We start from the raw sequence: 15,625 nt of genomic DNA on the forward strand, positions 1-15,625 counted from the left end.
AAAATAATGCGTATATTCAAAACAATATTGCTATTAACAGTAATTATATCTAATCATATATAGTAATCGGTGGAAGTCTGTCCATACTATAGAACCAATTCTTCGAATCTAGTTCCTTGGACAACCATTCAGTTGGGAATAACACCAAATGGCCATGAACTCTCTCCAACATCTTCCTCGCAGTATATCTTGTGAAAATTCTGGGCTTGAAACCGTAAAGGATACTATTTGAAAATCTCATTTTTATTCTGGATACAGCTTCCTTCTTTATTTTGTCTTGAGCCTCTTCTAGAAGATCCTTCCCAGGTTCCGTAGGGACATCTTTAACCTTTTCGCCCTTTTCAATTGTAGCATTTTCACTCTTGGGAATTTGTAAGTTATCCTGCGACTCAGTAGAAGAAGAACTTGTTTGTGATGCTTTGGAGTTAGTAGCCATCCTTTTTGCAGTTCGTTCGATTGATTTGTTTTGTTCCACAGAAAACTCATTGAATAACTTATTAAATTCCTTATAATCTCTCCAACTTTGCACTTCATTGTCAGGCTGACAATGAAACACATATCGGTAAATGAGGGTATTTCTTAGTGCTATAGCAAGCCAAATATCTTCGTAGAATGATACATCTAGGGGATCTTCGAATGAGTATGGATCAATAAATCTCAAGTTTAGTAGTTGACCAGTAACAGTATCTCCCTGACAGATGGAGGGTGCTATCTGTGCTAGCAGCTCATCAACTTCATCATCATCAAGCTCATCTTCATTAATATCTATACTGCCCATATCTTTTTCCACTTCGACAGGAACGGACGGTTCCTTCTTATCCATTTTAATCTTATATGATAGGTGTTGTAAGTAACATATACGTTTCAGCATGTCCCATTTTTTGAGGTCAGTAACCGAAGGATCTTTTAAATATCGTTCAATATCAATGCTATCGGGTAGGAAATCATGTTTTGGCTTCTTTTTCCCATCTACCGTTTTAGTCGCCAATACTCTAAAAGCCCATTCTCGTAATTGTTCCGTAACAGATTCTTTAAATTCAGGAGTGACTTTCTTCCAACCATCAGGTCCATCACCATTTACTTCCGCTGTGTGTTCCGGGTTATGTTCCAACCTTGCATCAGTACTAACAGATTTCTTTTCTCTCATACCTTTATTCTCAGCACCTGCTCTATAATTAAAAGAATGTAGCGGTGCTTGATATTCGTTCCGATAGATGGTCTGATATTCCTTTCTTTTTGGTAATTTCATCTTCCCACTTGTTGTCTCCAATGGATCGAGAACACTGCTTACTTCGTCGAAATCCTCAGCAACGTTCTCGTTGATATTAGTACGAATAAAACTTTCATTTTGTTTTCCTTTTTTATGAAGCTGATACCATTCTGAACTATATTCCTTATCAAATACTTCACGATATCCCAATTCGATCATAGCTGACATGATTTTTTCCTCATCTGAAAAGGGGACGTCACTATTTCCAATGGTTTGTAAACTTTCAAAATTGTCAGTTGCAAACTTTTCAAGTTTACCAAATTGTCTCTCCACAACTTCGACTAAATCAACATCACAACCGAGATGTTCTCTCATTAATCGTTGTCTCATTTCCCATGCAAATCGGCCAGCAAGATATTCTTGACCGTTCATTTTACTCTTGACTAAATCTGTATCTCTAATAACTACTGCCACTTCACTATCTCTGTCTCCAAGTTGTGATCTTTCGTTGATGTTCGCACTTCCAATGATACAACTTCTATCATCACTTATTAATATCTTTGCATGTACGTACAATTGTTCAGTCATCAGTTTATCATGTGGCCCAATCGTGGACCATTTTCTTAATGAGAAGAACTGAATATAGTTTGTAGGATTAATGTTTAATTTCCGTAAACGAGCAAAGATTGATGTTTCACCACGGGATATGCTTTGGTACTGACATTGTGTGATCACACGGATACTAGAAGCTTCTGCTTCATCGATAGGATGATCAAATCCGGGCATCAACGGAATTACAATGATCGCCTTCCAAACTTTTCCATCATTGTTTGCTCTAATAATTCTATCCACGAGAGCATCACCGATTTTATTTTCAATAATCACACCATCCCAACTTGAACTTGTGACGAAGAATTGGTTTTCAATATATACATAATGTTGGCTGGTCTCAATTAATTTTAAATATGCCATTTGGATGGAACTTTCTATCTCTTTGATACCTAGTGACCAAGCACCTGCACTTCTAACAATTTGGACTTCACAAGTTGATTTACCCTTAAGTACTTGAAAGAATGGTGAGTTCTCTAGCTCCTCCTTTGTAAAATCGTTAGCAGGAGTTAGTAACGGAGTCAATCTGCTCGGCCGTTTCTCTCTCAGTAGGTAATTCCATCTTTGAACAAAATGTCTGGCTAAGTCTCTTGCTGGTTCTCCCACTGTCATCATTTGAACATCATGCCAGGGCATTCTTGGGATTTCTTTCCTATCATACATAGATTCAAATGGCTTATTTAGAGCATAGAAATCACTAACCCTCGCATTGGAATAATCCTTTCCAGGGAAGTTCTGCTTTTTAAGATCTTCAATGTCATCTCTTAAAGCATGTTGTGGAGTGTCATAACGACCATAACAAAGATCGATACCACCAACAACGGCAATTGTGTGATCAATGACAACAAATTTTTCATGGTGAGCCCAAAAGAAAATATTTTGCTTCCATTGGTTAGGTGATCTGATCAAATGTATGTTGGGATGTAAATTTAACATTGAGTGTTTAGTCCATAAACTATCTGTACCGACAGTTGTTCCAACATTTCTATAAACAACAATAAATATTTTTACACCCTTTTCAGCACGTTCTTTCAAAAGTCTATCAATTCTATATTCTTGATTACCATCAATAGGGCGTCTTAGATATAATTCAGGTGTTAACCACCAATCATGAATATATATGACATCTTCTGCCATGGGTATAGCCTCACTCAGTGCCCAAAAATAATCACGACCATCAATTAGATATTTACAAAATGCATTTTTTCTGACGGGGGCAAAACTTTTAAACCTATGAGGTTGGGACCATATCGTTGACTTTAGCATATGTTTAATTGACCTTGACCATTGTTTCATATTGTATTCAGACTTGCAAACCAGTGTGATCTTTCTCTCACTGTTTTCTAAAGTGATTAAAAGTTTTGTTGATAATTTTTTAGATTTGGCCTTACTCCAATCCACATCTGCTTCCATTAGCTCTTCATATTTTTTTTTATTGAAACCTGGAAGGTGGATTTTAAACATTGAATCGACTAAGAACACATCAAGTGGGGTGGTGGAACATAAATCTGACACATATGTTATGTATGAATGCCTTACAAGGAACCATTTATCTGTGTGTCTTTCCACCATCTCTTTAAAATCATTTGTATTCAAATGTGAAAATCTCCACCCTTGTGTTTTGGCTGATGATGATATATGTAATGAGCCTTCCTTTCCCTGATAGCCGTTTTCGTAGCTCAATAAATTGCCAATAGGTGAAAACTCATAAAATTCACAAAGTCTATTAGCTTGGGGTCTTAGACACAGTGCAAGGTTTAATAGTCTTAGATACCTTTCTAGCCTCAAATGCATTGGTTGATAAGGGGTATCTTCTTCAGCAATTAAATCATCTAAATGTTTCATCTTAATGTCATTAATGTTGAATGCAAATAATGAAGAATGACGCGAATCAGATAAAGAAGTGTTATCGCTCAATGCAGATTCTATATTGAGAGATGGAGATGAAAATCTCGTTGATGCTGAAGAAGATAATCCAATACCAGAAGTATTATTAACATTTTCACGGGTAGAAGATCGCCTTCTTTCCAAATGATGATTTCTTTTCAATGCATTCTTGGGAAATTTAGGAAATTTAGGTAATCGAATATTTCCAACTTTTCCATTATTTATATAAAGTTTATTGGCTGCTAATTGTTGCAGAAAAATAAGTTTCAATGTGTTGTGTAAAGTTGCAATTTCTTTATAACTTTTAATAATAGACCATTTCTGTCGTCTTGATCCCACACCATATTCTAAATTTAAATTAAACATTGTATAATCGTTGTTTTTCTCCACATACTTTTTTTTGGATTTAGATTGGAAGCTGCCTAAACTTGTCCTTCTTGAAGATATATCATTATTATCTGCATGTTCATTTCTAGGGTGAGAAGAATAATTTTCGTTTGTAGGGTGCGTTACATCAGCATTACTTTGATTTCTGTTTGTGATACTAGTATCATTGCCTCCTCCTTCCTCTTCTTCTTCATCTTCGTCATCTTCCTCGCCACCAGATGAATCAGACGAAATTGGACCATAGATCGGTTGAACTCTTACTTCTAGCATTGCCAAAAGTAATGGAGCCCTTCTATTTCCATGTTCATCACGTAAAAATATTGTACTAGCGAATAAAGCACCGGGTGAACCTGCCAGAAGTGAATCAATCAGATCAGAAGCTAACTTTTGGGTAGGTATATCTTGTTCATTGATTTCATTATCATATAACTGTTCATTTATGGCTTGATATTTTTTTTGTAGTTTTAATTTGGACATCACTGAAAGCCTCTTGAATGCATCACCAAATTCTTTCCCCCAGTTATTAGTATTTATCCTACCATCAATAGAGCCTATTATTGATCTTCTTTTATGGTGTGTGGGGCGTTGTTCCAGTTTAGAAGTGCTATTATTCCCTTCGCCAGCTTTAAATTGTGCATGTGGTATCTGGCCCGTAGACCTGCGCGTAACATTACCATGACGATTAAGATCAGCTGGAAAATATGGGGTATTTTCGTTGGTACTTTGAATAGAGTTAAGATTTGTGGCAGGACGGCTCAATGCAGAATTAGGAACACCCTGAAAAGAAAGATTTTTAAGTGTTGCCTCCTGATCTGGAGAAAATAGAGAACCGCTGCTTGCAGATATATTATCCCTTGAACCATTTATATGCTTTTGTACATTTTTTCTGTGTTTATCAGGTTGATTCGCCATGTTTGTGTCTACATCTCCTCTCCTTCCATCTTCAATGGGTATTTCTTCTTCCTTTCGCAGCTCACTCGCTTCTGATATTCCAGGAATTACAGAACCCTCTTTCAATGGCCCCATTGTCAACGTCTATATTGATTTTCGTTTGTCTTTTCGATGAATCTAGGCAAGGAAACTTTCGTTGATTTACGTTGTTGAATGAGCTTTGAGTTTCAAAGGATGCCCATTCTCCATTTTCAATTCTGCCGTCCTTTGTTACCCGCGGTACACCGCCTCATTCCCGCGGAGTATCTATCTAGTTTGATTGCGAGCAAGTGAATGATAGGTACCATACAGTTGAAGTTTTGTTTGTAACAGATTGGTATTTATTCAGCAAGTAATACAAGACAAGTATCTTCATCTATTAATTTTTTTAAATTAGTTGAGTTGTAATAAAAAAAAGTAGGACGATCTTTACATTGATAAAAAGTTTTTTTGTTACTAGGATCTGGTCGTTTTGCAAAAATACTGCAAACTTAAGAACGATAGGAACTACTTTCTCACCATACCGCATCCCTTTCATTCATGATTAGTTTAAATCGCTATCAGAAACGATACATTACGTAAGGCTTTTGTGTCATAATCTAATCTCCGGACGGTTTTTGGGCACGTGATGCGATACCACGATTAGAATCGCACTGATAAGGAAAAGACAATAATCTTTTATGGCTTTATCTCTCTATCTTTCGGTGTCTCTTGGATAGCTCAGATTGGGGAGCTGTGTATTTCATTGTTGTTAGCCCCTTATTTCCTGATAAAAGGTATTGATGGAGATATATAAAGCAAGGGATTTTTATATATTATTCTAACAATTAACTCAATTTACAGGCTACACGTTAAAGATTCCTCGAAAAAAAAAGAAAATGGAAACTAATCAAGACAGCCAAAAGACCGTGATTCAAAACGAGAATATCGAAAATAGCTATGATATGCTTTGTCAAAATTGTTCCGCAACTAGAACACCTCTTTGGAGAAGGGATTTAAACGGAACAGTTCTTTGTAATGCCTGTGGCCTATTTTTAAAAGTTCATGGAAGACCCCGACCACTAACCCTGAAAACAGATGTTATTAAATCGAGAAAAAAAAGAAAGAATGCAAACTTCCCCAATAATAAACCAACTGGACCTAATAGCAAAATAGTGAAGCTTCCACCTTTGGGTAATTATACAATCGAGCCCAAGAAAGATCAGAATTCAAGAACACTCTTATCAAATAAGGTATTTAAACCCCTTCTCTTACCAAAGTTAGGCAACCTCCAGTTCTATTCCAACTACACAACAGCGTCAACGATAGAGCATCCTTCAGAAAAGGACACACATTTAGAATTGGTAAGGCTGAAGACAAAAATAAAGGAGTTGGAGTTGGTTGTAGAAATATATAAAAAGAATATAGTAGATTTGAGTCAAAAATGTATTGCCATGGAAATAAAACTAGATGATAATAATAAACAGGGGTTAAATTCCTAACTATATGTATTAGAAATCTATATATTCAAAGCCAGAAGGCATTTTTTAAAATTTCCTCTTCTCTTATCTCTCTAGTTATTCTGATCTTTCTGATCGTTATCTCTGTGACATATTTTGCATAACCCGGATATTCCCACAGTTAGCAAAAAGAAAAGGAGAAATAGGCTAAACGTTTAAGGAAGAATCTTTAAGAGATGAATTAAAAGATAAAGAAAGGATAATTACTACAAGTATACCCGCGATAACGAACTAATTATAGAACCTAATGTCACGTAATCCCGCTGCAGGTTTGGAAAATACTTTGTTCCAATTAAAATTCACTTCAAAGCAACTACAAAAGCAAGCACAAAAGGCAGCTAAAGAAGAAAAGACAGAAACAAATAAACTAAAGAAGGCATTGAATGAAAATGAAGAAATAGCTAGGATATATGCCTCTAACGCTATAAGGAAAAAGAATGAAAGATTACAGTTATTAAAATTGGCTTCGAGAGTGGATTCTGTCTCTTCAAGGGTTCAAACGGCAGTGACTATGAGACAAGTCTCTAGTTCCATGGCACAAGTTTGTAAGGGGATGGAAAAGGCTCTAGCAAATATGAATTTACAACAGATAACAATGGTGATGGACAAGTTCGAGCAACAGTTTGAAGATTTAGACACCAGTGTTAATGTATATGAGGATATGGGTGTAAATTCCGATGCTATGATGGTGGACAATGATAAAGTTGATGAGTTAATGGGTAAAGTCGCTGATGAAAACGGCTTAGAATTTAAGCAAAGCGCCAAGTTAGATAACCTTCCAGAAATAGAAAAACCACAAGCAGTTTCAGAGGAAAAAGAAGACAAACTTGCGGAGAGATTGAGAGCCTTGCGTAGTTGATAGACATCATTCAAAATTACAGGTTTTAAAGAAATCATCTCCATGTATAATATGAAGTATTAAATAAACATTTTTAATCTTATTTTCATTGCATCTGAAAGTCAAAATATAATAGAGTTTTTACTTCTAATTATGATAAATTATATTAAAATACAAAAATATATGTATATGCGTCTTGTTTCGTGTTTTAGTTATTGTATATATATAGTTACTTTATCCCCTTAGTTCATTGCATTGGCAGCCCTCTACCTCTTCCGCCAGCTTGAGGAGGCATCATCCCTGCATTAGGTGCTCCGCTTTCTTTATTTGTGATAGTTTCGTCAACGGATAAAATCAAATTAGCAGCTTCAGTGGCACTTTGTAAAGCATTAATCTTAACTAAAGCAGGTTCCCATACAAATTTACTGAAATTGTCCCCGATGTTTTCTGTTTCAAAATCGACACCATACCACTTTTCACCTTTGCTATGGGCTAATCTTAGCTTATTTAATATTTCAACTGCATCAAAACCAGCATTCTCACATAATTGTCTTGGAATCACCTCTAGCGCCTTGGCAAATGCATTGATAATCAGTTGTTGTTTGCCTGCGATAGTTTTTGAATAATTTCTTAGATATTTGGAAACTTCCATTTCGATAGCACCACCACCAGCTACGACCAATTTGTTTTGTAAAGCTCTCTTAACAATCATTATGGCATCATGAAGGGATCTTTCCACTTCTGCGATAACTTGTTCAGCACCACCTCTTAGCAAAAGGGTACAGGTCTTAGCTTGAGGACAACCTTTGAATAAATTATAACGTTCAGCACCAATTTGCATTTCTTCAAATACTTCACAGGTACCTAAATGTTCTGGTTTAATATCAGAGGTTGTAGATTGTATAGAACCACCAACAGCTTGGATCACACGGTTCATATCATCACTGCTAACTCTGCCTGCACAAAAGATATTTCTATCAGCGAAAAATTGAGTTGCCAAATCACCAATTGGCAACTTAGATAGCACAATATTGGCACCTGTAGCTTGGATTTGTTCTAATTTATCCAATATTAGTTGCCATTCTGCATCTACAATAGCTTGGTAATCAGAGACATGTTCAACACGTACTTCAGCATTATCCTTTTCAGCCTTTAATTCCAACTCAACATTTAAACTTAACACCTTTGGATTAGTAAATCTTTTTGGTTGTTGTTCAAAACCAGCATAAGAGAATGTCTTTTTAAATGCAACACCATTCACAAAAATAGATTCTTCCATGGCACCACCTGGAATTTTCTTAATACCAATTAATTTATCATCCAATTCATTTCTATCCAAAGATAAAACAGCATCCACACACATTTTAACAAAGAAGTCAGCATTAGCATAGATCAATTTTGAACTCATTGCCGTTCTGGCACAACGTTCTAATAATTCTCTGCTATCTTGATGTTCAGCAGAGACGTCAGTGGCCAATTCTTCAATTTTCGCCACCGCTAAACTGACAGCCCTTCTGTACCCCTTCATGATTAAGTGGGATGAAATACCTTCCTCTAGAAAAGGTTTAGCTTCCTTCATTAATTCACCTGCTAATATCGTAACACTTGTAGTCCCATCACCAACTTCAGCATCTTGAGCTCTAGAGATATCCACTAATGTTTTTGCTGCAGGGTGAACGACATCCAGTAACTTCAAGATGGTTGCACCATCATTAGAAATAGTGGTTTTTTGATTAGAAGAAACAATTAAGATATCGGATCCCAAAGGACCTAATGTTGGCTTCAACGTTTCTTGAATTGCTAAACAGGCATTGATATTCGAAATAATTTGTCCCTTACCTTGAGAGGAATCGGTACCTTCCTTAAGGACAACAATTGTTGGAGTTCTATTACCAAAATTCATATTGAAAATATTGGGATGAGCTTGTGTTCTTTTCTCAAATTGGAAGATCAAGTATAGCTCGACGTAGCTGTCTTTTGCATCTTTCACTTTTATGATGAAATCGCCTTAGTTCAATATTTATTTTTTCAAAAAATTTGCCACATCGGGCGGGTAACTTTACAGTTTGTATTATAATTATTATAAAGGAAAGGCTAATAAGAATTGAAAATTTAAGAGATAAATGAGAGATGCAAAATTACTTATATTAATATCTATATATGCCACAGATTTATTACACCATTACTACGGCCTTCTATCATGAGCTTTTTCTTCAGCTTAACAGAAACTGTGGTTGATTCATCAGGAACTTTAATGTCACAATTCCAATGACTACCATTGTTTCTATTAATTACACGCACATCTTTGGTATCCGCTGCAACCACTAATTTATCATTTTCAAAGTCAAACGTATTGATAGGTGCATCACAATGGTATGTTTCTAGTATGTTTCCTGTTCTTAAGTCAGAGACTGATATATTGGCATCGGTCGATCCTGTAATAATTTTGGTGGAGTCAAATTGGAGGGAAGTAATTGGTCCTTGGTGTTTCAGTAATGTTCTCACCACTTTTCCAGACCTCAAATCCCATAGTCTAATTATACCGTCTTTTGATCCTGTGGCCAAAGCGGCCCCAACACTCTGGAGGGCCTCTACTGTTGAATCTTTTATATTAGTTCCTGAGTTATGTGATAAGGTTGCCTCTAATGTCTGTACACAGTTTCCAGTAGTCAAATCCCATTGTCGTATGCTTTTATCTCTCGAGGCGCTAAGAAGATATTCATTATCATATGACACACTAGTAATTTCAGCTGTATGTGCTTCAAACGTATTGATGCAAGAATCTATATTACTGGTGCTATCAAGGGATGTTTGTGGAGCAAGCCCTAAATCCCATAACTTTAGTGTGGCATCTTTGCTACCGGTAATAAGAGTTTTGCTATCCGGGTGAAGTTGCATGCATGTTACGGACGCGATATGATCATCTAAATCCATAACTTGATCGTTCGTCTCGAGATCCCAAACCTTTATTGAAGTATTGTATTTACCTGCAGTGTACAACATTTTTGTAGATAAATCAAAATCTAAGCATGTAACTGTATCAGTATACACGCTATCAAGTGTTCCTAGATGGGATCCAGACTTGAGGTCTTCATTATTTTCTTTGTCATTTTTATGAAAGAACATAACCTGAGCTGGGTCATTCATGACATTGTTTATACCCCGAATATTTGGGTCTAGTTTGGCATCAGTCAAATCAGGTTCGGCCTTTGCCGCCGACTCATTCTGTTCATTTCTATGTTTGTATGAATGTACGTGTTTACCCCTAAGGCTAATCATTCCTTCCCCTCTGGAAGCAATGTTTCTATTCTGCCTGTGTCTTGGAACTTCTCTCGTAGTTTCCCTAGATTGCTTTTTGGAAGTATGTTCCATTATAGAGTCTTGTAAATTCTGGTACTTAAGCTCATTTTGGGATAGTTTTAGGATTTTCTTGTCAGAAGATATACTACCATTCAAATGATCGACATCTTTAGAGGTGTAGGGTGAATGAAGGGAATCTCTTGCATTATCCGAAAGAAGCTTTTCTGAAGTATATTGGTGATTAATCTCGAGTAGAAATTCTTGGTAAAGGGACAATTGTTGCTTAAACTCTTCCTGTTGTCCTAATGATGTAGGGAAATGGCTCTCTGGTAAGTCATTAAGGTATCGGTTAGACAAATGTGAAAGAATCTTAAACGTACTACGTACATCCATAATGTTATTTCCAAAATATGAGCTCCCATCTGTAGAGAGGTGTATGTCGAGAAATATCTCACTACCAATAGGAAGTGGTAACCTTAATAGTTTTAGGATGGGCAGTAAACATGACTTAAAGACACTATTGTGTAGCGATATATTAATGCCATAAATTGCGGTTATATATGGCTTATGATCATTTGACGAACAATAAAGAGGGGAGTCTGGTGGACTGACAACATCACTCATAACCGGTTAGTTTGGATTCCGGCACTTTTTATATGTGATCGAAGACGCACTCAAGCATATTCTTCAACTGCCGTTTGTTTTTAAATTAAAAGGATAAAATTATCTGCGTTCGGCGCCTAATAATTTTTCACTCTTTACGTACATTATAAATTCAAGTTTGAAAGTTGCTGAATATTAGGCATCTTGTCTTCTATATCTAAGGTTCCTTCTTTACATAGATGCTCAAATTATGTTGACCTTTGGAGTCTCATAATAACAGTAAGCTAAATTATATCCTTTAATAAAATGGGTCAATTACCATAATACCTGACGTCACATTTACTTCCCTTTTGTTTTGGACATTGCAAAGTAATGACAAGTTTATTACAGTTTATCAACTACCTATTTAAACCAGTGAACAGATCCATCTCCTACAACAATACAATCCATAGAATAGTCATGATCTGCTGTGGGAATGTCATCTATAAGTTGTTCTTTCAAGGCGATCCCAATAAGTAGAGGTTTTTCCCCATTATGATGCAATTGGTATCTTTGGAAAAAGTCATCATAAAAGCCTGCTCCATGACCAATCCTTTTGCCGCCATTCAAGGAGAAGCCAACACCAGGTACCAAGATGACATCCAACTGAGGCGGCATTGGCATTGGTGTTTCTTCTGGAGGCTCTTTAAGTTTGTATTTCCCCTGAGGAGTCAAGTTTTGAACTTGTTCCCAAGATTGCATCTTGTGAAATGTCAAATGAGGGTGATTCTTTTTGTTTGGTCTCAATGATATTTGCCCTGTTACCTTTGTGTTAGTGCAACGAGGTAAGTAAACTGTTTTGTTGGCAAGAAACAAACGTCGTAGAATATCGTGCGTCTTTACTTCTGAATTATCCATATTCATGTAGCATGCTACTGATTGATATTGTTGTACTAATGGCAGAACAGCATTGGTTATCGCTACTGATTGTTTGTCCAATTCTATGGCAGGGATTTTTGAGAGAACTGCCTTCAGTCCTTCCCTAAAAACTTGTTTGGAACTCATACTGAGTTTCTATTACACAATGTGTTTGCTGAACTGTCGTGTTTCTCTGGTCATTGATGCTTAAGAAGAAGACCATATAATCGAGAGAATTCTGCAAGAGTCAAGTGCTGGGCTTACGTAATTTTTGTTTACCCATCCTTCAAAGTTAAATCTTAATATACTAAAATGTTCGAATTGAGCAAAAGTTAAGCCATCGAACGTAGCGAATTAGTAAAAAGTATTGATACTACAGAAACATGAGAAGTATGCATGTTAGTTCGTTTTATGTAGTTAAAGGGGCTATAAATGGATGTCGCCTCTAAATGTAACATTTGTTTAAAGCCTTTATATGTCCCGTTCAAAGGCTCAGATTAGGCTCCAGAATAGTTGTATGGTTAAAACACCTTGCTCAATAGTCCTCGAAAGATTAAGACAAGTTTTTAAACTTACAGAACCTTTTCATATCTCACAAAATTTAGATAATATCGGTTTAATTCAAGCTTAGTAAATGTCATTCCCTTCGTAGTGGCGATTACAAATAGATGGAGACTCCCTGTACTGTCGATAACTAGCTAAAAGCATAGTCTAATACTATACCTTTGCTTGTTTGATAATAGTTAATAACGTTTTTAGCTACATTCATTCTTTGGATTCTAACTTTGCAATCTCATCCCTTAATTTGGCTATATCTCTTTTTTCCTTTTCAATTAATTTATTTATTACCGTTGATGAGGAGGAGTTTCTTTTTGATTGTGTATCCAGTTGATCGTTTTGTGATTCAAATTCTTTCCGTAGTACCTCAATTTTAGTGTTCAGATGTGTATATTGATTTTGGAGTTCCATGTAGCCTTCTTTATATTCAGCCATTGGCCACTGATTAGCAATCTCGTCCAAAACATTCAGTATTAGCTCAGTAGAGAAGTCTTCTACAAACATTGTTTTCCTTCTATCTGAAGCGGCACTTTTTCCAAGGCTTGTCGTATCATCCAAGTCAATCATGACACTCCCGTTCTGTAGTGCATATAGTAAATTACTTATCATCTTGTTATCTTTAAATTTCGAGGTTAGAATTTGGAAAACACCAGAATCGTTCACTCTGCTGGTTCCAACATCGTTGTCAAAAAATAACCCATTTGGATTTTTACCTTTTTCCCCAAGTAGCTCCTTATTGTGTTGTTTAAGGTAGAAATCCTTTGGAACATGTATAATTGGTTTTTCATCGGGTAAACCCATATATCTGTTTCTTCTCAACTTATCGTTCCTTTCTGATAAATAATCAAAAACACCTTGTCTCCCATCTTTCCTTCTGATTGTTTTCTTATTCTTGTCGACCTTAAACAGAGATAATTCTTCCTTAGGATTACAATCTCTGATCAACTTAGTTAGACGACTTTTGTACTCTTCTGTGTTCTTGTTAACAATGTTATGCACGACAGCATTGTGGAAAATCCCAGGTGGTTTGAAGTAAAGGGTAGAAATGGATTCTGTTGCTTGATTGAGTTCGTTTATACATGAGTCTAAGGAAAATCCCATTTTCTATTATAATTGATTGTCTATTAACTTGCTAGGGGAAACCTTCTTTCAAGCTAACTTGTTACAATCTGATTGTTTATTTCATTTCTTTCGTGTATTTTGTAGATCTTGGGCCGCCCGCATCGGATCCGAAGAACGATCTGCCTAATGGCTTGCATTAATAATCAATTTGAGAAAAAATTAATAGGACTTTACTTAATTAATTACATATATATATTTCAAATTAAATGCAAAATCACTCACGCCACGACACATATACCTCGTCCGTTCTAAACTTCTGCGTGACAATGGTTTCCTTTAAGTCCTTCACTACGTCACCCATTCTGTATTGAAGCAACCCTGCTTGCGCAATCATGACACCGTTATCAATGCAAAATCTTTCATCAGTGGCATGAACCTGGCCATTGGCTCGATCTTTACACATTTGGGCCATCATTTCTTGTAATCGCACATTGCAGCCGACACCACCAACAATCAATACTTGAGATGTGTTGACATGTGCCATTGCTCTTTCTGTAATCTCCACCAACATAGCAAATAAATTTTCTTGTAAGGAATAGCAGAGGTCTTCAACGGTGACTTTTTGTTCTCCCGTCTTTGTATCAAATAGAATTTTGTTCTTTTTATTTCCCTTAAATAAATCTTTAGCAAGGGAATCGATGTATGCCAAGATTCCACTCATTGATAGATCCATTCCCTTGACAGTGTAGGGAAGTTCCACTAACTGGTCTTTATTTTTGCATTTGTTTGCAAGCTGTTCGATATTATAACCAGGAGAAGGTGCATTAGGAATTTTTAACGTTCTTGCAAACCTATCGAGACAATTCCCAATGGCAATGTCTAATGTCTCTCCAAATATTCTATACCTATTCTCAGAATATGCAATCACTTGAGTATTCCCACCACTAACATACAAGACAACTGGATTAACTGCCTTGGTAATCTCTCTCCCCATTTCAATATGGCCTACACAATGATTGACACGAACAAGAGGAATATCCCAAAGCAATGAACATGTTCTGGCAGCAATTACCACCGAATGCAAAGGAGCACCCATTCCGGGACCTTTTGTAAAACATATTACATCCAGGTCTAATCGAGGATCATTTATTTTAGCTTCTTTCAATGCTCTCTTGATCAATCTAACACACCAATTTCTATGATGTCTTGCCGTATCACGCGGCAAAAATCCCTCTCCAGGTGGTGTAGTATATGTATCTCTAATATTTGATAATATCTCAGCATGGCAATCGTGAGAGTGATCACCTATTTCTTGTTCTTTAAGAATTGGATGTTTAATGACTCCGACACCTAGTTTGTTCGCCGAGCCTTCTAATCCCAATGCAATGTAGTAAGAACGGCCATTTTTTGGTGCTATTGTGTTTAAATTTACCATTTCTATCACAAGATCTTATTCTCTCAGTGGTGTTCTGTTTCTACGATTAGTCAATATCTTTCCATTGAATGAGTTTCATTTTTTTCTGTTTTTTTAAAACAGAGAAATAAAGAAATTTACGATGCTTGGGCGCTTAGCTAAAGTTTATTTCGAGAAGAATAAACCCTCAGTAAACAGTCCCATTAGATGGTAAGTAGTTATCCACCCCAAACTTAAAAGTTTGGTTTAATATAAAATTAGAAGAACCAGAATACCAGCTGAACCACTTCCAAATAAAGGCAAAATAATGAGAGGAATACTACTCAAATTGATATCAAATTCTTTATTTTTCTTTCTTTTCCAATATTTCATATAACTTTCCCACATCTTGATAAAAGTTCCCCATTTGTAAGTAATATATTTTATTAATT

General features: G+C 36.1%; 8 protein-coding genes across 8 annotated transcripts; 2 read left to right on the forward strand and 6 right to left on the reverse strand.

The window, feature by feature from the left end:
* Positions 1-49: 49 nt before the first annotated feature.
* SPO14 (phospholipase D) lies at positions 50-5,119 on the reverse strand (the record flags this gene model as incomplete). Its single annotated transcript, XM_003675187.1, has 1 exon — positions 50-5,119. One exon carries the CDS (start codon positions 5,117-5,119, stop codon positions 50-52), a length of 5,070 nt encoding a protein of 1,689 aa, XP_003675235.1.
* Positions 5,120-5,901: 782 nt separating this feature from the next.
* DAL80 (Dal80p) lies at positions 5,902-6,504 on the forward strand (the record flags this gene model as incomplete). Its single annotated transcript, XM_003675188.1, has 1 exon — positions 5,902-6,504. One exon carries the CDS (start codon positions 5,902-5,904, stop codon positions 6,502-6,504), a length of 603 nt encoding a protein of 200 aa, XP_003675236.1.
* A 265-nt stretch (positions 6,505-6,769) lies between these two features.
* Positions 6,770-7,381, forward strand: DID2 (Did2p; the record flags this gene model as incomplete). The annotated part of the gene is made up of 1 exon (XM_003675189.1): positions 6,770-7,381. One exon carries the CDS (start codon positions 6,770-6,772, stop codon positions 7,379-7,381), a length of 612 nt encoding a protein of 203 aa, XP_003675237.1.
* Positions 7,382-7,607: 226 nt separating this feature from the next.
* On the reverse strand, positions 7,608-9,263 carry CCT7 (chaperonin-containing T-complex subunit CCT7; the record flags this gene model as incomplete). Its single annotated transcript, XM_003675190.1, has 1 exon — positions 7,608-9,263. The coding sequence occupies one exon, from the start codon at positions 9,261-9,263 to the stop codon at positions 7,608-7,610; it is 1,656 nt and encodes a 551-aa protein (XP_003675238.1).
* Positions 9,264-9,514: 251 nt separating this feature from the next.
* NCAS0B07840 (WD40 repeat domain-containing protein) lies at positions 9,515-11,284 on the reverse strand (the record flags this gene model as incomplete). Its single annotated transcript, XM_003675191.1, has 1 exon — positions 9,515-11,284. The coding sequence occupies one exon, from the start codon at positions 11,282-11,284 to the stop codon at positions 9,515-9,517; it is 1,770 nt and encodes a 589-aa protein (XP_003675239.1).
* Positions 11,285-11,665: 381 nt separating this feature from the next.
* On the reverse strand, positions 11,666-12,307 carry FAU1 (5-formyltetrahydrofolate cyclo-ligase; the record flags this gene model as incomplete). The annotated part of the gene is made up of 1 exon (XM_003675192.1): positions 11,666-12,307. The coding sequence occupies one exon, from the start codon at positions 12,305-12,307 to the stop codon at positions 11,666-11,668; it is 642 nt and encodes a 213-aa protein (XP_003675240.1).
* A 618-nt stretch (positions 12,308-12,925) lies between these two features.
* On the reverse strand, positions 12,926-13,819 carry SPC34 (Spc34p; the record flags this gene model as incomplete). The annotated part of the gene is made up of 1 exon (XM_003675193.1): positions 12,926-13,819. The coding sequence occupies one exon, from the start codon at positions 13,817-13,819 to the stop codon at positions 12,926-12,928; it is 894 nt and encodes a 297-aa protein (XP_003675241.1).
* Positions 13,820-14,054: 235 nt separating this feature from the next.
* Positions 14,055-15,215, reverse strand: KAE1 (tRNA N6-adenosine threonylcarbamoyltransferase; the record flags this gene model as incomplete). Its single annotated transcript, XM_003675194.1, has 1 exon — positions 14,055-15,215. One exon carries the CDS (start codon positions 15,213-15,215, stop codon positions 14,055-14,057), a length of 1,161 nt encoding a protein of 386 aa, XP_003675242.1.
* Positions 15,216-15,625: the final 410 nt, after the last annotated feature.

The sequence above is a fragment of the Naumovozyma castellii genome, chromosome 2 (genome assembly GCF_000237345.1).
Source record: "Naumovozyma castellii chromosome 2, complete genome".
In the NCBI taxonomy this organism is placed as follows: Eukaryota; Fungi; Ascomycota; class Saccharomycetes; order Saccharomycetales; family Saccharomycetaceae; genus Naumovozyma; species Naumovozyma castellii.